Source organism: Equus przewalskii, chromosome 4, assembly GCF_037783145.1.
Source record: "Equus przewalskii isolate Varuska chromosome 4, EquPr2, whole genome shotgun sequence".
In the NCBI taxonomy this organism is placed as follows: Eukaryota; Metazoa; Chordata; class Mammalia; order Perissodactyla; family Equidae; genus Equus; species Equus przewalskii.
In genome coordinates, this window is record NC_091834.1 from 102287093 (window position 1) to 102309812 (window position 22720).

The 22720-nt window shown below is 41.8% G+C and overlaps 1 protein-coding gene across 3 annotated transcripts in view; it reads right to left on the minus strand.

Annotated features, from left to right (window-relative positions):
- Positions 1-1467: 1467 nt before the first annotated feature.
- Positions 1468-22720, minus strand: part of RHEB (Ras homolog, mTORC1 binding) — a 45151-nt gene continuing 23898 nt past the window's right edge. For all 3 annotated transcript variants that reach the window (XM_070616897.1, XM_070616900.1, XM_070616898.1), the window contains 7 exons: positions 21754-21825; positions 14963-15030; positions 8593-8675; positions 7894-7950; positions 7737-7784; positions 6862-6943; positions 1468-1969 (listed from right to left, as the gene is read on the minus strand). In XM_070616897.1, the coding sequence (XP_070472998.1) occupies positions 1877-1969; positions 6862-6943; positions 7737-7784; positions 7894-7950; positions 8593-8675; positions 14963-15030; positions 21754-21825 (503 nt within the window). In that variant the 3' untranslated portion in view covers positions 1468-1876. The remainder of the gene's footprint in view (positions 1970-6861; positions 6944-7736; positions 7785-7893; positions 7951-8592; positions 8676-14962; positions 15031-21753; positions 21826-22720) is intronic.

Consider the following 22720-nt stretch of genomic DNA (forward strand, 5'->3'; position numbering starts at 1 on the left):
AAGCTCTACAAGATTTCTAGCAGATTTCTGTTCTGTTCTTGGCACTTAGAACAGTGCTGAGCACACAGTAGGTGCTCAGAAAACATCTGAATGAATAGGTGAACTGCACTGAGTGAAGGAACATGATGCTGCCTCCAACAGGAGATCCAGTGCTTAGAGGCCCACTCTGTGAGAGCTGAACGTAAGTGTCCAGCACGAATATGCTGCTGAAAGTTTCCATGTACGCAGAAAGAACTTCAGATGGAAAAGGCTGACTGGATCCAGATTTAATGTGGTCCCATATGCTGAATTCTAATGCACGATATTAAGCCTAAGAATAAACCCTGTTAATAAGTAACAATACTACGTTGTCAAAATTTATTTTTAAGAAGTGAGCAGTTGGTGGAGGTCTTCTAAGATTCAAATTTCATCTTGGAATGTCAAGACAAAAACAGTTAAAAGATCTAAAATAATGGCATATTCTAAAAACACAATTTTTCATTAAAAAAATCAGTTATAAGGCAAAATTGTATTTTATTAACAGAGTCGATAACATTCCCTTAAAATGTTGGAAACAGCCCTGCGAAATGTTAACTTGGAAGGGGCATCATTTAAAAACATCACTCACCTTGAACTCTGACCTCCAGTTGAGGTGGCGGCCACCACGCAGTCCAACCGCCTCCCTCCTCACCGCTGCTGCCTGCAGAGCAGGGACACAGCCTGTGCCGGAAGGAGGTGCACGGAGCTCTACACAGAACGCTTCACGCTGGAGCTTTGGGGATGGTGACAGGCAGATCTGTTTTCTAAATCAGATCCTGTCTGACATGGACATCAAGCTAGGCACGAGGAGGGACACGAAGGGTTTCCTTTTTTTTTAAAGATTTTATTTTTCCTTTTTCTCCCCAAAGTCCCCTGATACATAGTTGTGTATCTTTTAGTTGTGGCTCCTTCTAGTTGCAGCATGTGGGATGCTGCCTCACCGTGGCTTGATGAGCAGTGCCATGTCTGTGACCAGGATTCGAACCGGCAAAACCCTGGGCTACCAAAGCAGAGCGCGTGAACTTAGCCACTCACAGCCACAGGGCCGGCCCCACGGAAGCACTTCTTAAGGTTTCCTTTTCTTCGAGTAGCCTAATTGGCAAGCAGGGAACAAGGCAGCTCTAAGGAACCCCGCCACCTGGCCCGCATGAAACATCCAGTGGAGGCCGGGCCTCCGGGGGTGGAGGCAGAGCTTCAGTCGACAGAGAGCCATCCCAATTCTGGCACTCTACTCTCCCCAACTGCCCGCCCACTGCTGTCCGGCGGCCCCCTCGCGGCCTGGAGCCCCTGCGGTCAGCAGTCCCTGCGGGCTCTGCTCGCCTCTGCCTGCAGCCACAGCCTCCACCAGTTCCAGGAACCCAATGCTGAGCCTTCCTAGAGGCCGAGAAAGAAACCCTCAGGAGGACAAGCTTTCCTTCTTTCAAAGCCACACTGAGCAGCACCAGGGAGTAAGGTTTGCAGCTATTTTATTTACAAGTATACATTGAACACAATGAAATAAACACTGATATATCCAAGCCTAGTTAATAGTAGTGTAACAATATGTATCATTTTGATGATTACATTATTTTAAACAACAAACTACACTGAAAAATTAATGCCAATAAAATTCTTGGTCATAATATTATTAAGAAATACAATATATAAATTGAAAATATGATTGCTTAAAATTTGAAAATGGAAGTGAACTCATTTGGACAGAGTCAGAGTTTAACATAATCTGAAGGGGTTGGAGGGGACGGCGGGAAAGCGCTCTGACCCAAATGAAATCTTTCAGGTTAACAGAAGAGAAATGCAGCCGAGTCTACCGGGAAGGACGCCGGGCAGCCTGCTCCTTCAGTGGACAGGCTCTGCAGAGCTACATCACTGAGCAGGAAGACTTCCCTTGGGAAGCAGCCCCATCAATTTTCTCTGCCTCCAAAATTATCCTTCTAAAAACATCAACAGCAGTCTGAAAAACAAGGAGAAGACCAGTCAGCCTCTCGGCCCATGGGCAACCCTACTAGCCCTTCACAAGGAGGAGTCACTGTCATTTGGGGCAAGAAATCGTCTCTTAGGCCAAATGTCGGTTCCTATACTTTAAATGCAGTCATTGTGGTAGTCAAAAAATGCTGTTGTTCCCCAAAGCCTTGGAGGCCAGTGCCTAGACCCTGTCATTACCAATAACCGCCCTCCTCCCTCACCCCAAGGTCAAGCACCCACCAGACCCATCTTCCTTCTGTCTCTGGATATCCCGAATGCGACAACTCCTAACCCCACAGGGACCTGCTTCCTTGATTCGACTACATTTTCCCTGTCCCTCAGCCATGTCTTGTCCTCACTTTCCTCCCTGACCAGCACAGACTGCACAGCCCACCATCACAGTCCGTGGACTCGGACTCTCTTCTCTGCTGACTGTCCGCCTGCTGGGGTCGGCAACCTCACAGCCAACGCAGCCCAGGGAAACCCATACTGCGCCGGGGCTCACCTGACCTCCAGGACCCTGAGTCCAAAGGGGAGCCTCGGTGCCGCCAGCAGCCCAACTCCATGTCCCTGGTCCAGAGACTCCTCCAGATGAAATTTTACACCTTCTCCTTTCGCTTCAAATTTCTAAAACCTCTCCCCTGCTCTCACACCAGCTGACAGCTGGGTTACAGTTCACCGGGAGAGCAGAAGCAGTGCTCACAAGGGAACGCCACATCCTCTGCGCACCAGACCGAGCGTCCCCTGACTCTGGGCCCTCTACCCTGGCTCCTTCTCTCCCGCTGGCGTGAACGAAGCGCTCCTAAGCAAGCCAACACCAGCCCCAGGTCCTAGCCTCTTGTGCAGCTAATCAAGGCCACTGGCTTCAGCGAGTCTCCCTCCTATTGCGGCAGTTTCAATGACTTGACAATTTTTACTCCTGAGCACTTTGTTACCAACAAAATTGACTAAACTTTACTTAGGACAGTTTACTTTAAAATAGTGGATTTTTAGTAAGTAATACAAATTACAAACAAATTATACTTGAAAACTTTTCAATAAAAAATTTGAGCAGTTCACACAGATTGGTCTCTGATCACATGACTACTGATGCTGTGTGTGTGTGTGTGTGTGTCCACTACATGCACAAATTCTCTCTCCCCCACTAAAACGGACACATAGTAGTAGCCTTCTAGTATGTGTGCGGATTAGAATCGCTCATGGCTCTTCCAGAAGGGCCTCTTCTAAGGGACTAGAATTACTCGTTTCTTCCCACCTGACAGGGAGAAACTCCCTAGGCTCAGGACGCCCCTCACTTCCAGCACACGCAAAGACCAAATGGGCAGGAGTATGACAAGAGCCGCGACAGGGAGCTGAGAAGTACCTAGACATGCCTTTAAGGTACTGATCAGGACTGCTGCTTTCCAAGGACATCTTCATCACCGCTGGACTTACCTAGTTTGGTACAAGAATCTTTTTGCCGTAAAGGATTCATATTACGTCTGTTCAGGTATCTGTCGATCTGATAATGATGCCAGAGCAGACCGAGACAACCATCAGTTGGCTCATCTGGTCTTTGGGCTTGTCTGGCTTAAGATGTTTGAGGCTACCATACAAGACTCCTGCCTTCTTTTAGGCTTTTGGCTAATATCAGACAAATTTGCTAAATTTATCAAAACCTAAAAGAATTACACTAATTGAAATTTTTTCATTTTAACTTTAAGCCTTCGGTGGAATTCATCTTTTATCTGGGTATTCAAAAAGCCCTTTACTACCTGCTAAGGGAAACTAAAAGATTAAAGAATAAACCTACGTAGAAGCATATGAAAACCTTAAGCTAAGGGAAGTATCACACAAACTAGATAGAGAAAAGGCCTGCGTGCCAGTTCAAACAGGAGTTTAGTAACATACCTTAAGCAAACCGTACAGGTCACTCTCACCAGAGAAAGTAACCTGAGGCAACCTCGCCTTCCTAAGCAAGTCCTCTTAACGAGAGTGGAGGTGGGGTCCAAAGCCATCCATGCCTTCGAGGTGGCAGCAAGGATAACACAGTAACTGCCAGACACACATAGCACAGTAACACGCCCCCGCCCCCGCCACGAAGAGTGAGCAACACTGCTGAGGCTGACTTACAACGCCAAATAGAATGAGCGCTTTAGGACCCTCAGACCTTCACCCAGGAGAAGCAGAGAGAAGCTAGCAAACAGACCCAAAGAGAGCTTGGGGCCATTCAACTGCATTTCTCCACCTCCAATTTTTATTATGCAAATTTTCAAGCATACAGACAAATGGAAAGAACTGAACAATAATCAACCTGCCCCGCTATCTGGATTCAGCAAGTGTTAACCTCGTTGCTGTATCAGCTGGCTCACTCTCTCCGTCCATCCACCCACACACCCCATGAGAAAGTAAGCTGCATGGGGCCAGCCTGGTGGCGCAGTGGTTAAGTGCGCACGTTCCACTTCGGCGGCCCAGGGTTTGCTGGTTCGGATCCTGGGTGCGGACATGGCACCTCTTGGGAAGGCCATGCTGTGGCAGGCGTCCCACATATAAAGTAGAGGAAGATGGGCATGGATGTTAGCTCAGGGCCAGTCTTCCTCAACAAAAAGAGGAGGACTGGCAGTAGTTAGCTCAGGGCTAATCTTCCTCAAAAAAAAGAAAGTAAGCTGCAGACATTATGAAACTTGGCCCCTAAATACTTTGGTTTGCATTTCCTAAGAGTAAGGATATTCTCTTCATAATCCCAGTACGATCACTGCACCTAAAAAAATTAACACTTTCCCTAATATATCCAGAGTATAATAAAATCTCCCCAACTGATCAAAAATGGCTTTTACACGAGGGTTTTTAGAACCAGATTCCAATTAAGGTTCACACACAGACTCTTAATCCAGAACAGTCTCTCCCCAAGAGCACTTTAATCTCTACTGCACTTGGGTCACGCACAAGGCCCGTGTTTGCATCCACTAGACAGCCTGAGGCACAGGAGAGAGGACCCAATGTGGGTTAAATTTAAAACTTAATTCTCTTTCCTATACTATATATAGAGTGATCTTAGAAAAGTCATTTTACCTCTTAACTCCTCAACTCTAAAATGAGACGTTCAACTAGATGATCTTAAGGATAGGTTAGATACCCAATCAGGGTTTGATTTCATTCAATTAAAACCACAAGTCTCTTACTCTCTTCTTTTTTTTTTTTTTCCCAAAGATTTTATTTTTCCTTTTTCTCCTCAAAGCCCCCCGGTACATAGTTGTGTGTTCTTAGTTGTGGGTCCTTCTAGTTGTGGCATGTGGGACGCCGCCTCAGCACGGCTTGATGAGTGGCGCCATGTCCATGCCCAGGATTTGAACCGGTGAAACCCCAGGCTGCGAAAGCGGAGCACGCGAACTCAACCACTCGGCCACAGGGCCAGCCCCTCTTAATTCTTATGATCTGAATTCTCACCACCTGCACTCAGGAACTGAACAGATTCAGATAAATCCCTTGCTGTTTGGAACTCGGGAACCAATCACACAGATTTAATATCCCTCGTTGTCTGAACAGAGACGAAGAGGGTTGACTCTGAAGGGACGGCTGGGCTGACTGAGCACCACCAGCTACAAGAACTCTGTGCGGGACACCATGGAGGCCACAAAGGCCAACCACGCTGTCCTGGATCTCAGAGTGAATGAAGGGAGACGAGAGAAAAGAAACTATTGTTAATTTTGGCTGGGTGAATCAAGCAGCGGGGGTCACTGAGAAGGGGAAATTTAAGGGAACCTTGAGGGCTAGGGGTCTTAGTAATGGGAAGGAGTGGCAGAACGGGGAACAAGGAGCACCAGGCTGACTGTGCGCTAGCTCTCCTCACCCCGAACAAGCCAGCCGTTCACCCTCACTGAGCTGTTGCCTCACAGTAATGAAAACCGATCAATCTTTTGATTGATTTGAGGATCAAACAACATAACATGTTGAAAATACGTTAAAAACTAGAAAACACCATATGAATTTAAGTACTTAATTAGAGAAAGGCTATTTTAAGCCAGAGAAGAACATGAGTAAAGGCGAGGCATTTTCAAAGTGCCCACTGTGTTTAAGGAAGTGGCAGTAGTTTGGCGCGATTGTGAAGTACAGGATGTAGTGAGAGAAGAAACGAGAAAAGCGCAAGTCATCACTGCACTCAATATCATGCTAAAGGCTTCGAGCCTTGTTCTGCAGACAATGGGCAACTCACTGACAGTCTGAGTAGAGGGTGACATCATCCGAGCCGTAGCTTTAGAAAGTTAATGGCAGCCAAGAGAAGTGTACTGGGGAGGAAACGGAGGCTGGAGACGAGCTTGGATGCTACGGGTCTAAACTCAAGCCATGGAAGGAAAAGGAAAGAGGAGCTACGGAAGCCTTCTGAAGTGGATGTGACATCCTTCCTGGGACAGGCCTTGAAAGGAATATTTGCAGGACTGAAATTGGTAATAAATGCCTGTAAAATCGTTCTTAATAGTTTTTATGTTAAAAACAACACATATATCTAACTCAGTTTCTCTTACAGAAAAAGGCGGGGAGGTGCAGACAGAAAATTATTGCCAGAGTAATTTAAGATCATTCTTGCTTCTTTCCTGTGTCTGGACTTATTTCTGTATCCGTCTTTAATATAAAACAAAAATAACAATATATGTTCATAAAGGTAGTATTTCCTTTACTATTAACTTCTGTTTATCTCACAAATATTCTAGGTCCCATCATAAGTAGAACACTGACTGAATTAAAACATAAATACAATCTTCCTAAAGCAATGCAAAGACTAACATTAGAAATGGTGGAAGGATAAAGATTAACCAGGAGTGATAGGAGGTGAAACACTGATTAAGAGGAACACATGCCTATGACTGATGGAAGGCAGGCTGAAGAGTTTTAAAGAATAAGTACCTGATTTTCTTTAGCAGAAGATTCCAAAAAAGCTGCATTCCAAGATTCCGCTAATGCTTTCCCTTCTTCATAACTGATCACCCTAAAGGAAAAATAAAATTCTAAATAAAGTACTTTTCTCTGTATTACATAAAACATCTATAATTGATTTATGAAACAGGCTCCACTTTTATCAATTTTTCCCTTACGAAGCAGAAGCAAGCTCTGCTCAGTATTACCATCCACTATGCAACACAGAGGAGCATCTTAACTACGCCCGACTTGGGGAATAGGACACACACCGCCTATGGGGTTACCCATGCTCCAGCAAGCTCTTACAGTTCAGAGAACATAACTGTATTTCCTAGTACTCCAGTATCTGTAACAATAGACTATTTTACACCTAGGTTGTAAGCACCCGAGGACAGGGGCAATTCTGGAGGGGCCACAGTCCAATTCTGTTGTGCACAGGCTGCAGGCATTCAGCCAGCAAGTGCCTTCCTCTCTAGACATCATGGGGATAGGCCTTGCCCACCTGGTTCATCACTCTAACCCTAACCTCAGTCCTCAAAAAAACGATTTGTTCAGTAAATGAGTGTTACTGTTGTCTTTTTACAGTCTGCTTTACGCAAAATGGTAGAAGAATCTAAAGATAATTTTCTACAGTATTTGCGCGCTCTTTTCTACAGGAAACATTTATCAACATATGTGGGATTTATACTGCAGTTTTATTTCTCCTATGTACAATCACTGCCACATTCCTGAACACAGAAACACAGATATGCTACAGCTAAAAATATTCTTGCTGTAAGAACAGTAATTAAAAATGGAACTTCAGTGACTAAATCATCTTAGCCTTGATTTTATAAATCAGTCATTATTTAGAAGCTACATACCTTTCCATATGTAGGTCTTTCTTATTCCCAACCAACATAATAGGTATTCTATTAATATGAGGAGAAAAAAGGAAGTAAAGTAGTCAGTGTGGAGTTTACTGTCCAGGAGCTACTATTACAACAGACGTATCTACCGAGATAAAGTACGGCTACTTACTGCACTTTCCCCACCATATCCAACAATTTGCCATGGATAACTTTAATCACTTCAAAACTACAAAACAAAAGCATGAAATCAGATATCCATTTTAGTGTTGATGTTTTTAGATGTTTATAGTGGGAAAAATATAAAATGTCACAGAGTCACCATTTTAACATAAAATAAACTGAACACAAGGAATTGCTCTATTTTTTCCCACCAATCTTTTTCACATGAGCATTATTTGACACTCAGTAATCCTTACTGAGAGTATTCAAAATGAAATAGGTAAGACATTTAAATAGGAAAGCCTAACACTGGGCTGACAAACCATATAAACACAAATTCTAACCTCTGAATAAACATGTGTAGAACATTCCTTAGCTAGAGGGCCCCAGCAGTCAGCCCGTGTTCCACATTAATATGGTGAAAACACACAAAAAGCAAATCAATTTATGTATTTCTCATCCCGATTAGTAGAAAGCTCAGATCGTGTTCAATCATTATCTATCTAGGCAGCTTCAAGTAAGAAATACGGAGTTTTTATTCCACGAGTGTAAGAGAACATCTATCAGGGTAATTTTTCCCCATAACTACCTGTTTGCTCCACAAGACCACCACTAAAAAACATTTAGCCTAATAACCAAGTCTAACTGTTACTAACACTAATTCCAGCCTAACCCTTTAAAAGGAGCACGTGGCAGGAGTGAGGCTCACCTTTTGATTGATGTAACAGAATACACAAGAATATAACCATTAATATCTATGGAGTATGTCTGAGGAAAGATGGAATATTCATCCTGTGGAAGAAAAAATAATAACAGTTGAGTAAACTCTTCATATGTCATAACAAGCAATCTTTACCCAAGGTTTTTCACATAGCACCTGGTCAAAGAAATCAAAGTAAACAAAAAGTGGGTTACAATATCATTCTAGAAACATAGCCTACAAACTTAAGATTTATGTAAGACTGGCTGAGGGGTGATAATGTGCTATAAAGCCAATATTAAAAAATGACTGGCTATTTTAAGACTTTTGGGAGACATTCCTGGGAGAAGAGAATGGAATGAATGGAAAGGTGACCGGCTCTGTGATCCTGTATCAAGGGGAAAGCACTACTACGTTTCTTTTATGGATGCAAAGTCCACAATGTCTTAAGACTTCACAGGAAATTCACAAGTGCTACTGGTTTATTCCATTAATCTGCATTTTCATATTCGAAATGTCATATTATCACTTGACCTATTTTCTGCACATGAGTCACAACGGCCTGAGCACCAGTCTACTGGTCGTCAGTAGGCTGCCACCGGCACTTGAGAGAGAGGAAGGGGAGAGAAGAGAATCAAAACACTAGGCTTGATCAGTGTACTCAGACTTTTGAGGATCAAATGAGTTATTTAATGAGCAACTTTAGGGATTAAAAACAAAGGTACACATTATGCAACAGCGTATAGCTAGTACTCAGTTTTATAAAGCTTTACAAAACTCTGCTTTAGATACAGAATTATTAAAGCATAGGAAAGGTTCTAAGGTCAATGTAGTTTTCATTAGCACATGCCACTGTCCGGAACAAACATTTCATTCTCAGTTGAAATACAATTGTCAATATACTACATATCCCAAGCACTAGAGAAAAATAATGGCAATCACCATTATATCAAGTAACTGTCTCTGTTAACTTTGTAATTCCATGGTATGGTAACAACTAATGTTCACAAGGCCCTGAATTACTACCCTATGGCAAAAAACCTTAAAAAAAAAAAAAATCAAAGAAAAATTAACTTTTACTGTAAACTCTCTGATATCATAAACAGTAGTCACTAATCAGAAAGCAGCGCTTCTGCATCACAGAGCTTACTACACACGCTAAATAAAACTGTTTTCATTATTAGTACAACTTTCATTACGTCAAATTCATTTTGGTGTTGATTTATGAAAACAAATTGTTAACAGAATGACAGATTTTTTCACCCAGATTAAAAAAAAAAATTCCTGGGGCCGGCCCGGTGGTGCAGCAGTTATGTTCACACGTTCTGCTTCGGCAGCCCGGGGTTCACCAGTTTGGATCCCTGGTGCCGACCTATGCACCGCTTGTCAAGCTGTGCTGTGGCAGGCACCCCACATATAAAATAGGGCAAGATGGGCACAGATGTTAGCTCAGGGCCAGTCTTCCTCAGCAAAAAGAGGAGACTGGCAGCAGATGTTAGCTCAGGGCTAGCCTTCCTCCAAAAAAAATCCAAATGATTTTAAGTCACCAGCAGATCCAAAGTTCAAATTACTTTTTCCCTGAAAGGAAGATGTGGAAATAAAGAACAGAATAAGCATATTCTAGAAGCATGGTGCAAAAAACCTAGTTAGAAAGCAGAATGAAGGAAAAAGACCGCCCGCTATAACAGCAACCAAAAACGACAAAATTCCTATAAATAAACTTAAGAAAATAAAAGTGCACGATCCATCTGAAGAAAACCTTAAAATACTCCCAAGAAATAAAAGACTTAAATACATGGAAGAGTGTGCCACGGTCTTCAGCAAGAATATGCAGAATCATAAGGCTATCCATTGATCGATCCTAAATTAATATATAATTGTAACATGATCCTGATAAAAAGTATACTTTCTGAGAAAGAACAGCAATTTCAGAGGCAACTGGGTGGAACCCATAAAGCTATGGCAATCAAAATAGTACAGCACCGGCTCATGAATGGAGCAAACCAGAAAATCTATAAAGACCCAAATAAATATGGGAATTAGGTACATGATAATACTGACACTTCAAATCAGTAAGTATAAAAAGTAACCCTCAACAAAATGTATAGGGAACAAATGCAGAGCCATCTGGGGCTAAGTTGGATCTCTAACTCACACCTCAGCAAAAATGTATTCCAGAGGAATCAAAGATTTAAAGATGAAAATTGAAACTATGTGCATAGTAGATGGGAGAATTTTTTAAAAATAGTATCAGTTAAAAAGAGATTAAGTAAATTCAACCAAATGAAAAAGTTCTTTACGGCTGAAAACCTTTCAAAAACAATAAACCAATGACAAATTGAAAGCAAACAATACCTTGCAGCTCAGATCATATACAAAATACTAATTTTCTTCACATAGTAAAAGATCTCTCAAATCAATAAGCAAAGACCAACAACTCAATAGAAAAAGGGAAAAGTACATGAATAGACAGGATAAATCACAGAAAAAGAATTACGAATGTCCTCAAACATAGGAAAATATGATCAAACTCCTTCATAAGAAGAAATACACTTATTAAAATGATACTGGGACTATTTTTCACCCAGCAGATTGGCAAATACCAAGAAATGTGGACGGACGGCAGTTAGACTGTTGGTGATGAACACAATGTAGTCTAAACAGCAGCTGAAATATAATGATGCACACCTGAACTTCCTATGTTATAAACCATTGTGACTTCAAAAAAAAAAAGGTTTTCAAACACACAAAAAAGCTGGTTACACATTATGTTGGCGAGTGTGTAGGGAAACAGGCACTCCCATTCCCAGCTGGTGAGAGTGTGAACTGTGACCCTGGCTCCAGCATCCACCATGCAGATTTTCTTACATACATGCCATCTGTCTAAAATGACTAAGATACTGATGCAGCGCTATTGGTGGTAGCAAGACTGGAAACCCCCTACTAGTTGATCGATGGTTAAATTATGATACATCCAAACAATGGGATGGTATGCAGCCACAGGGAGAAAAAAGAGGCTGCAGGTACTGATGTGGAATAATCTCCAAGATGGAAATATACAGATACATTACTTTTTGTGTTAAAAAGAAAAGAATAAAACTACATTGCATGTTCATGTAAAAAGTATCTTGGAACCGCATCCTAAAGCTCGGCAACAAGGGCTGCTGTCGGGGGGGACCTGGGGCAGCCAGCGTGGAGAAGACTTACAGTTCACTACTTACCTTTTGTGCTAGTTTACTTCTGTAACAAGTGCACTTAGTACTGTTTTCTAAAAATAAGCTTAAGTAATACTTGTTTTTTTTAAAGGGAAATTTGACATTATAAAATTGACCATCACTGACTCTACTTAAATTAGGCCCAAATATAATATTTCATTCAAACTAAAAATAATCAACTTGTATTTAACTATGCTCACCATCATCTCTAGCTGGGCACTTAAATCAGCTATAATATAAGCTCCTAAGCAAACAGTACTTGCTATCATATATTGCTATACAGCAAGTTCTTATGTGCAATTTTACTCCCAAAATGTGTAAGTTAGTGAACAAATTTACTATATACAGCTTTCAAAGAATCTGTCCTTTAATCACCTTCCCCTAGTACTAGCAGTCCCACACCCAGCCCACATGAATTCAATTTAAAAACCGCTCTTGGAGCAGTAAATGCTAAGTGCCGTCTCATCCAGTTTCTACAGAGTGAGGGTAGGACCACAGCAGGAGGAAAGGCCTGTTGTCACACCATCATGGATGGCAAATACTAGCATAACTTTTTATTTTATGATCTCTCAGCTCTGGATGTAGCTTTTAACAACTATTAGCTGCAATGAAAACAACTTATTCAAAGTAGCTAAATTTGGATATACTTTGTGCAAAAATTCTCTAAATATTCTTATTTGGCAGTAACAGAACCCAAAGGAGCAAGACAAGCAGAGCTGGTAACTGACCTTGCTCCTGCCATCCCTCACACCGTAAGCTCACTCCCTGAGATCTCTGATCCTTTTGGGGTCATTCTTTGTATCACTCTATCATTAAAACATTTAAAGACGTGAGATGCCCAAGTGTGCCTTTATGTTTTAGAGTAAAACATAACCTCAGAGGAATATATCTTTTATTTTGATAAGGAGAGTCAACATAAAGAAATTTTCTCTCCAGAGAAACGTTTTCAAGGACAGCTCTCCTCCAAGTATTAAGACACCTGCACGACACCCACTCACACTGTCAACATCGAGTGAGTGTGGCCTCTAGGCACCGCTCTAGCCTCAGCAGCATCAAAGAGCTACAAATAAGGATCAAATCTTCTGTAAGCTCATAAATCGACTCTAAAGCATACAACAATCCTGTGAAGGTAGGTACCACAATTATCGCCAGTTTACAGATGAAGATCTGAGGCACAGAATGGTTCACGACTTTCTCAAGGTCACTTGGTTAGTAAGAAGAGCCAGGATTCAAACACAGGCAGCAGGACTGCAGAGGCCATACTCCAACTATGACATCTTGGTTCTCCTTCTGGTCCACTTTAAATGTATTTCTAGAGTAACATTACATGGAAGTGATTTACCAATTTACATCCTTACCCGCACTTTCCATGAGCTTCATGAAAATTCAAAACAGAGATATAAGGGCAAACTGAAATATCTGTAACGTCACAGTCCCACCATAAATGGTGTGTGGTCATATTTCTCTGCCTAGAACACTCTCAGTTTATACCTGCTGTCTCAGTGAATCAATATACTGAGTGCCCCCTCCACTCTTAAAAATGTCTTATTTTAGGTAATAAATTACATAGTCGCCATAACTATAAAAGAAGAATACAAACCCTAAGAATCCAACGCAAGGTCCCATCCCAGAGGCTCCTCTACACTAATTTCTCAGAGAAGCTAGGTCCTCTATGCCATCACTCTCTCACGGAGACTTCTACTGCTCTCCTTGTTCCAATAAGCTGCAAACTCCCATTACACAATGGACAGGTTCCCTGTAGAATAACAGCCTAGGAGGACTCTGCTCTAAGAAAACCATCATGAGGCCTGATGACGAAGGCTTATTATATCCACCACCAGGTGGGAGTGTATATGGTCAGTGAGAGTTATGTTCCATCTCTGTGACATACACATTTGATTTATTTTATTTGAAGCTTCCCGAATAGAAACTCCAGGGTTTCTCCAGTGCTGAAACAACTTAACACAGCTACATTCTTGCTTCACTATAGGGTTACACTTTCCCTCCACGCTCACTTCAAAACATAAAGCAGAGGGAGCTCATTCCAAACCCATGAGACAGGCCACATCATTCCGGTCTATCCCAATCTCCCCAGGTTCCAGGAAAAAAGCCTCCATTTAACGTGGCAGACCAGATTATACTACATTCGCCCTCCTCTTAGTCTGATCCTTTGTTGAGCATAAGACGCAAGGTGAGGAGTTAGACGTTCCAGCTTCTTTGCACTCCCCATCCTCCAATAAACTGCAATAGATGCAGCCTAACAGAATGGTTCCTAGTAAAAGCTGGGCTGGCTGCCATGGTGACAGGGAAGTTAAGCTGTCAAAGGATTTTCTTTGTTCCCTTCAAGTTCTCTCAATTTCTTTCATCCTTTGATTACAGTCAATTCCCCTAGCGACCCATTACCCACATCGCTGCTACAATAACCTGTGAATATCTTTTTTGGGGGTTACTTAAGCTCTGGCAATTACTGACTGTCTAGCAAATCAAATTGACACTTCTTACTCTAGCAATCATATAACCATGTATAAACAAGGTCATTTCTGCCCTAAATCTTTCTCCTGCCTTTTCCCTAGAAAAGATTTACTTTTGCTCTTAATGTAGGAGAATACATATTACAAATAGAGGAAGAGCACTAATATGATTCCCTGTACAGAATTAAGTTTAGAAAATAGGAAACCACTATCCCTGTCATAAACATAAACTTTCACAATTTTTTTTTTAAAGATTTTTAATTTTTCCTTTTTCTCCCCAAAGCCCGGCGGTACACAGTTGTGTATTTTAGCTGTAGGTGCTTCTAGTTGTGGCATGAGGGACGCCCCCTCAGCATGGCCTGATGAGTGGTGCCATGTTTGCACCCAGGATTTGAACCGGCGAAACCCTGGGTCACCGAAGCCGAGCACGTGAACTTAACCACTCGGCCATGGGGCTGGCCCCAACACAACATTATGAATATACTTAAAACAACTCTAAAGCAGAAAACAAGTTAATTATTTGAAAAACTGCCATGAAAGTCTTACAAGGACAAAGCAAACAGCCTATTAATATTCCATCCTACACAAATCACAAGGGGTTTTCCTGGCGTTGCTGTTGTGTGTAAAAGCATCAACGCCAGGGCCAGGACTGTCAGAGACGCTGTACAAGATTCTGATACAGGAGATACTTACTTGCCCAGCTGTGTCTACAAGTTGAAGATGATATTCTTGTCCATTCACTGTGATCAATTTTGTGAAAGCTACAGAGAAAAAGGGAATTAAATACCAGTTAGCTAAAAAAATTTACCTTAGATCACTTAAAGCTTGAACGATGACAACCAATTAAGCAGAGTCCCTAATAATCTCATAAAAAGGTCCCACCAAACAAAAAAGAAGAAATCTCTAGTTTACAGATTCTTCCCTACTTCCACAATTTAACTAAGAAACACTGGCTGGCTGACTAAAATCAAGGTTGGGTAAACCCTGAATCTTTTTCAAAGAAAGTGAAATTAGGCACCAATTCATATCCTATAAAAGTAATCTGAATGTTTCATCTGCTGATAGTTCTTTCTCTTGTGCAAAGTGAAATATAATACAGAAAGCTTGAGGTCTAGAATGAACCAAAATGCACAAAAATTCTCATTAATTTATAGGAATTCTAGTTTCAGAGCACAAAAAGCTAGTATTAATTCAAGTGCTAAGAACTTTCAGTATGTAAAAAAATTAACAATTTTATTGATGGCTAAAACAGCAATGGAACAGATGTTCTGTGTGAAGCCATCATTCCCACTTAGCTTAAGGATCCAAGAAATTTGTGAAAAAAAGAAACAAAAAAACCAGACTCAAATAACTTCCGGAAAAGTCAATTCAGAATTCTAAAGAAAAAGACTTCAAACAGACATAGACAAAAGAGGAAAGAACTATTAATAGTAATGGAATATTAAAAAGTAACCACCTGGAACCCTGACAACTACACAGAACAGATTTCTTCTGCATACTCGGTCCCAGCCATCTCGATTCACGATGAGTCCTCAGACCTGGCCAGCCATTCGACTTGATGACAGCCAGGCAGCAGAACCCATCCCTTGCACAGTGGAGAGAAGACCCACTTGTGCCCACTTGGTCCCACTGCCCAAAGAGAAGGCAAAAACAGACAGAGGAAATGATGAGGGAAAACTCTAAGTGACAAGGAGGACAGAGAGGGGATCTTATCTGAATGTTGAGCCCCACAGGGAGAGAAAGGATGGGTGAAAGAGAAGCAGTCATCAAAGAGAATCACACCAGCACCACACTCTCCTAATGCCAGCAGGGGTGCTGGAGTCAGGCGAATACAAATTAGACCAGACCACTCAGGCCATCTGCCACACTTTCTATCATTCTTGTGCTCTTTCTGGAAATTATCACTTTAAGGAAAAGTTAAACCAGATGAAAACTGAATCAGAATATTTCAAGATAGCAAGTACCCAATAAAACCTATTTTATCAATTCTAAGAAAAAATTCTATCGTATTTTTTTTCACATTGTAACCTCTCTGAACTTGGGATGCATCTTGCACCAACTGTGCTTTTTGATCACCGTCAGCCAGGGGGCAGTCAGGACGTTCCTGTGGGAAAACCTGCCACTGACACCTTAGGAAAGATCAAAAAGTGCATTTTAGATTTGATGAAAATTATGTAAGAAACATTGGTGAGCAATAATGCCAGTAAGGTTCAATTAGAACTAAGTAATTGTGGTTATGAAGTATAATGTAATTATTACAAAAAGATTATTGAGATAAAATGTCATTCATTCATCCAAGAACTATTTCTTGAGAGCCTAATATCACCACCTAGCACTGTTCCAGGTGCTCAAGATACTGCTGCAGTCCCTGACGTCAGTGAACTTACAGCCCGGTAACGGAAAGAAGACGCATTCAGACAGACACACACACACTGTCAGGTATCTTCTCTGGGAGAAGCATCGAGGCAGAGGGTAAACATTAAGTGAAAAAGCTCAGTGAGAAAAAGCAAGAAAGTCAATGCAGCTGCGGCTGAGAGAGAACGGGGGTAGGTAATCAGGTTGGGGAGGAGACACGTCTTACAGGACATGGTAAATTACTCAGATTTTTATTCTGCATGTGATGGGAAACAAAGGGTTTTGACCAGGGGAGTAACCTGATCTGATTCATATTCTAAAAAGATCACTCTGGCTAGGCCATAAATAATAGAAATGGACCAAAACGGATAAGGGACATTCGTGGGAGCCCACGATATAGTGGCTATTTGGACTATCATGACCTGAAGAAGATGACGGTGACCTGGACTAGAGGGGCAGAGATGGAGGTGTGAGACACGGTGGAATTCTGGATGTATTTCAAAGGTAGACCCAAAAAGATTTTCTGATTGACTGGAAGTAGGGTGTGAAGAACGGAGAACTGGACGACTCCATCATTTCTGACTTGCGCAACTAGATGCATGAGTTGCCATTTACCACCACATGAAAGGAGCACTGGGGACGGAGAGGAAGGGAACTGAGAGCTGGGTTTAGATGTATGCCGTCTGGGAGCCTATTAAATACTAAAAGGGAAATAAAGTCAGCTGAATAAAAAAGCCCAGAGTTCAGGGGAGAAGCAGGGGCTGGGGTACCAGGAGACAAGCAAATTCCTGAAGAGAGAACATCACTAGAGAGCAAGTGCAGAGAAAGCCTGAGCCTGCGGTCGAAGCCCAGGGCACCTACACTGCCAGGTCAGAAAATGAAGACGATGAAGGCAAGGAGACCGGCGAGGCGCTGGCCAGTGATGTTAGAGTAAAAAGGCAGGAGATGTAATTGTACATAAGATATAAAAGAAAGAAAATAGGAATACACGTTTTCGTATATCCTTGCCCATAAAATGGATCTAACTCCTCCTACACACAGCAGTAATATCAAACTGAAGACCTTCCACCTGTCATGGGAAAAGTGCCTCTTCTTGTTACTAGAAAAAAGAAGTGTAATAAGAGCTATGTCTGTGAGTCCCAGAGACAAGGAACAAATGTGGCTCCCCTGCGCTCACAAGCTCACGTAGAGACGGAACCCTGGCCTTCTCCTACCGCTTTCCTTGAAGCCTCTTCTTCTCTTTCACAATCACTGGAGAAATCAACCTAATTTCCAACCTAAAATCCTGAAATTACTCTGAGCAGACTACTAGTTACTAGTGCAACCTACTAACAAGCAAAGTAATACAGATTTCCAAAATCTGGCATTCACAAAGTCAGATTTGTGTTACTAAACTGTTACTGAGAACATCTAATCCATACCCTACGGAGAAGTCCACCCACCAGGCCACGCTGGATAATGCTGCAAAATTCCTATCAGAGTGTCCCAGTTTTCTGCGAGGAGCTTTACTAATTTGTCCACAGTACTACCTGAGATGGCAGAAGGTGTAAACTGCCGCTATTCTTCTTTTCAATTATAAACTACCACTGGTTAAACTTCATCAGATCAAGTTTGTATTGAGTAGCTAGATCAACACTACAGCAGATAAGAAAGCACATCCGTACAAGCAGTACTTTTGGTCTAAAAATTTCCCCAAACTAGAAAACACATAGTTTTATTCTTCCATAACCCTATTTTTCATATTTTTTATTTCATTTTATTTTTTGGGGGGAAGATTAGCCCTGAGCTAACATCTGCTGCCAATTCTCCTCTTTTTGCTGAGGAAGACTGGCCCTGAGCTAACATCTGTGCCCGTCTTCCTCTACTTTATATGTGGGATGCCTACCACAGCATGGCTTGCCAAGGGGTGCCACGTCTGCACCCGGGATCCGAACCGGCAAACCTCAGGCCGCCAAAGCGGAACACGCACACTTAACAGCGGCGCCACTGGGCCGGCCCCAATATAGCCCTATTTTAAAACATGACACAGTCGCAGAATTTTTGCTTTTGCAGTGATACTTCACAGAGATGTGTCACCAGTGAATGTCTGCTACATATAAACAACCTGTTCTATATTATAATGTGTAAAAGAACTACTGGGTTATTTCCTGGGGCTGGCCCCGTGGCCGAGTGGTTAAGTTCGCGCACTCCGCTGCAGGCGGCCCAGTGTTTCCTCGGTTCGAATCCTGGGCGTGGACATGGCACTGCTCATCAGACCACGCTGAGGCGGCATCCCACATGCTACAACTAGAAGGACCCACAACTAAGAATATACAACTATGTACCGGGGGGCTTTGGGGAGAAAAAGGAAAAAATAAAATCTTAAAAAAGAACTACTGGGTTATTTCCTGATTTACAGAGTACTGTGTTTTTCAAAGCCATCAAATCATCCATCATTTATGTTGCTAGCCACAAGTTCATGATCGGTTCCATTTCTCTCTAATTCCCTGCTATCACTCAACAATGTTTTCCTACTAAAAAGCGGGAAAGGGTAGAGCAAGGGTTTCGGCCTTGTGGTAGACCGTCAGAGCATGGTAAAAAGAATTGGTGTCTAAATACTCCTCATGAAAGGATTCACATAATCTGACATTCATTTCCGCTATTGCCTAGAGACTTTAATACTTTGAAATTATTTTTGAGATGAAAAAGAAATCTTTATTATTAAACACTATTAGATAGGAAAATATTAAAAGCACGATTAAAGATGATGCTGACAGCCTTTAAGGTAGGGTCATATCATTCTGTTTCTCAGATAACATCAAGTTAAGAAAGTTGGGCTTTCACCTGATCCAATATTCATATATAGAGAAAACGTATTTATATACAACACTATGGCTTTCCTTACAACTCAAATTTTTTTTTTTAAAGATTGGCACCTGAGCTAACAACTGTTGCCAATCTTTTTTTTTTTTCCCCTGCTTTTTCTCCCCAAATCCCCCCAGCACATAGCTGTATATATTTTAATTGTGGGTCCTTCTAGTTGTGGCATGTGGGACGCTGCCTCAACGTGGCCTGAGGAGCGGTGCCATGTCTGTGCCCAGGATCCGAACCAGGGAAACCCTGGGCCGCCGATGTGGAGCATGCAAACTTAACCACTCGGCCATAGGGCTGGCCCCAATGACTCAATTTTAAATGGCACAAAGATACACACTTACAAAAACTGCTTTTATGAGCAGGGTTTACAATGAAAACTATCTTCTATCATTAATAAAATTCCCAAACAAGCCTTATCTCTTAGGATACAAAATTCGAAATTGCTATGTATACCAAAGATTAAGGCCAAGATCACACTTTCCTTATGTTCTTATTCCACTGGTGAGACAACCAAACTTGTTCACCTAGCATTCAAATTAATCTGCTCCTCACATGGGCATACTATTCTGTAAGTGACAGCTTCACAAGTCAACTCAGGATGTCGTCAGGACTCTTCCTTCCAGATACCAGCAGAGGTTAATTTCAAACATGGGTTCTCCGAGAGTTGGTTTAGCAACCAACCAGTTTCCTTCCCTGCCACCAGCATAGTGGGACACAAAGGACAGATGAATATTTTAAGCCAGAGGTAGACAAACTTTTCCTGTAAAGGGCCAGACAGTAAATATTTTAGGCTGTGTGGGCCTTATGGTCTCTGTTGCAACTATTCCATAACTCTGCTAGTGCAGAGAAAAAGCTGCCATAGACAATATGTAAATGAATGAACATGGCTTTTGTTCTGATTAAACTTTATTTATGGATGTTGAAATGTGAATTTCATATAACTTTCACATGTCATCTTCCTTTTAATTAATATTTTTTCCAAATATTAATTAAAAATCATTGTTAGGGGGCCAGCCCAGTGGTGCAGCAGTTAAGTTCACATGTTCCACTTCGGTGGCCTGGGGTTTGCCGGTTTGGATCTTGGGTGCGGACCTATGCAACTGTCTGTCAAGCCATGCTGTGGCAGGCGTCTCACGTATAAAGCAGAGGAAGACGGGCACGGATGTTAGCTCAGGGCCAGTCTTCCTCAGCAAAAAGAGGAGAATTGGCAGCAGATGTTAGCTCAGGGCTAATCTTCCTTAAAAAAAAGAAAACCATCCTTAGCTTGTGGGCTGTAAAAAAGGAAGTGGGTCTTTTTGCCTGTGGGCAGTAGTCTGTTAACCCCCCTGTTACAAGTCTCTCTTTAAGATTCTCTTGCAAACTTTGGGCAGATGAAGTTTATCAATCTAGTTGTTAACCGGGCTGTTAAGTCAGCTTTATATCTAATATGCCAATCAGGTTTTGATGAGTGCCATGTTTAAATCTGTATGTTCCTGGTGACAAATCCTAGGCAAGTCCTGGTGTCAAGAATGTGAGACTGGCTCCAGGGCTACCTAGGATTCTAAGATGGTATGAAACATGACCAGCTTCCAACAAACCACGTTCCCTGGATGGAAGTGTTTCAGATTCTCTTCTGTGATCCCTAGAATCAAGACTTGTCTTATGGTCCTGGGAACCTTCAGGAAGATGACAAAACTGTGGATCAAAATTGGACAAGGTTAAGGTTGTGGCTGGTTTGCTCTTCGGTGCTTCTTTCTGCACACAGCCTGAAATGCCAACAGGCTTTGGAGCCAACTTTGTTTTAATGCTGCACCTGCTCTCTCCAATCCCAGAATAGCTCATTTCCCACAGCCTTCTTTCAAGTCTTTAGGACTGGAAGGGGTTGGGGGGGGCTGGTGCTTCTACAAGAGTAAGGTACAAAGGATGTGAAGTGTTCTCATCCTCCTTCTTTTCAAGCTTGGAATCTCTAAAAAGGGCTACTGTTGAGAGGAAGGAAGAAAAAAGACTGTATTCTCTGTTCTGTTTTCCTAAAGCAGAGTCTGGAATATGCGGTTCCCTCGTAGGACTGATTCCTATGGAACTGAATAACAGCTTCTAGATGGCGGGATCCAGACACTGAATAAAAAAATCACTCAGTATACAGTGGGTAAAGCATTTGGAAGCTTTTCTTGGACCCTGGTTGCAGACCTATAGGTTCACCGAATACTTCCTGCAATCACAGCTCCAGGAATACACAATGGCTGTTTGTATGCAGAGGCAGGCTTCTCAGTTTATAAATCCTTGAAAACAATACTTACTGTTTTCTATGGTTGGATCGTAGGAGTCAACAAATTGGCCTTCAACAAACTGAATCGTCAACGAGGATTTCCCTATAAAAGAGAGCAAGAGCTCAGTATGTACTGGCATATTAAGGTAAAAGATTTTAATTCTACCATTTTACCAAAAAAACCCACTCAAACAGATGAAGAAACTGAAGGTACTGGGACCAGAAAACATTCCTTTAACTAGCATTTGGGTAATTTCAAAAAAAGGAAATAAATTTCATTAATTTGCTTTATATGAGAGGAATTTAAGCAATCAAGCTATTACGATTAGACACTTGTGACATTAACAAATATTCCTAACCGACAAGCACATCACATATTCCATGAGGTAAACAAACTCTTAAATAAGATCTAAGCTAACCTAATTTCCTCTGGTGTCCTTGAAATCTGGCTAATAACGTTAATATGGAAATTAATAAAACATGATTAGTTTCTTTGGGCTCTTTCACATATAGCTGTTAGAAGTGTCACCAAGTACAGCTTTTAAAAAGGGTAATCTGAAAATATGTAACAAAAACCTTTCTTTAAAAAACCCCTTGAAGGTAGAAATCCTGTCTCAATCATTCAGCATCAAAGGCCTAGCACTGTCTGGTGCACAGAAGACAATTAAGAAATGTGTGAATTTCACAAAATCACCAGTAATAATTGGACTTGTATGTTAACAAATCAAGAACTAAAGCCCTAAGTTCTCACCCTTCTTTGTTACCTAAAATTTCTACTAGAGGATTTTGAACAGGGTAGCCTGTGAAGACAGTGCAAGATACAGTCCAGATTATTTTATCACCAGGAAACAGGAAGTGGTGCCTCCCTAATTGCTCCCCAAACCCTTCCTTCTCTCGCACGTGCTCAGAGCATTATGAAACACATGCTCCATATGCTTGCCGCGTCTCGCTGAGCTTCCATCTCAGAGAGCTGCAGGGGGAGCCCAGGAGAGAGGTTT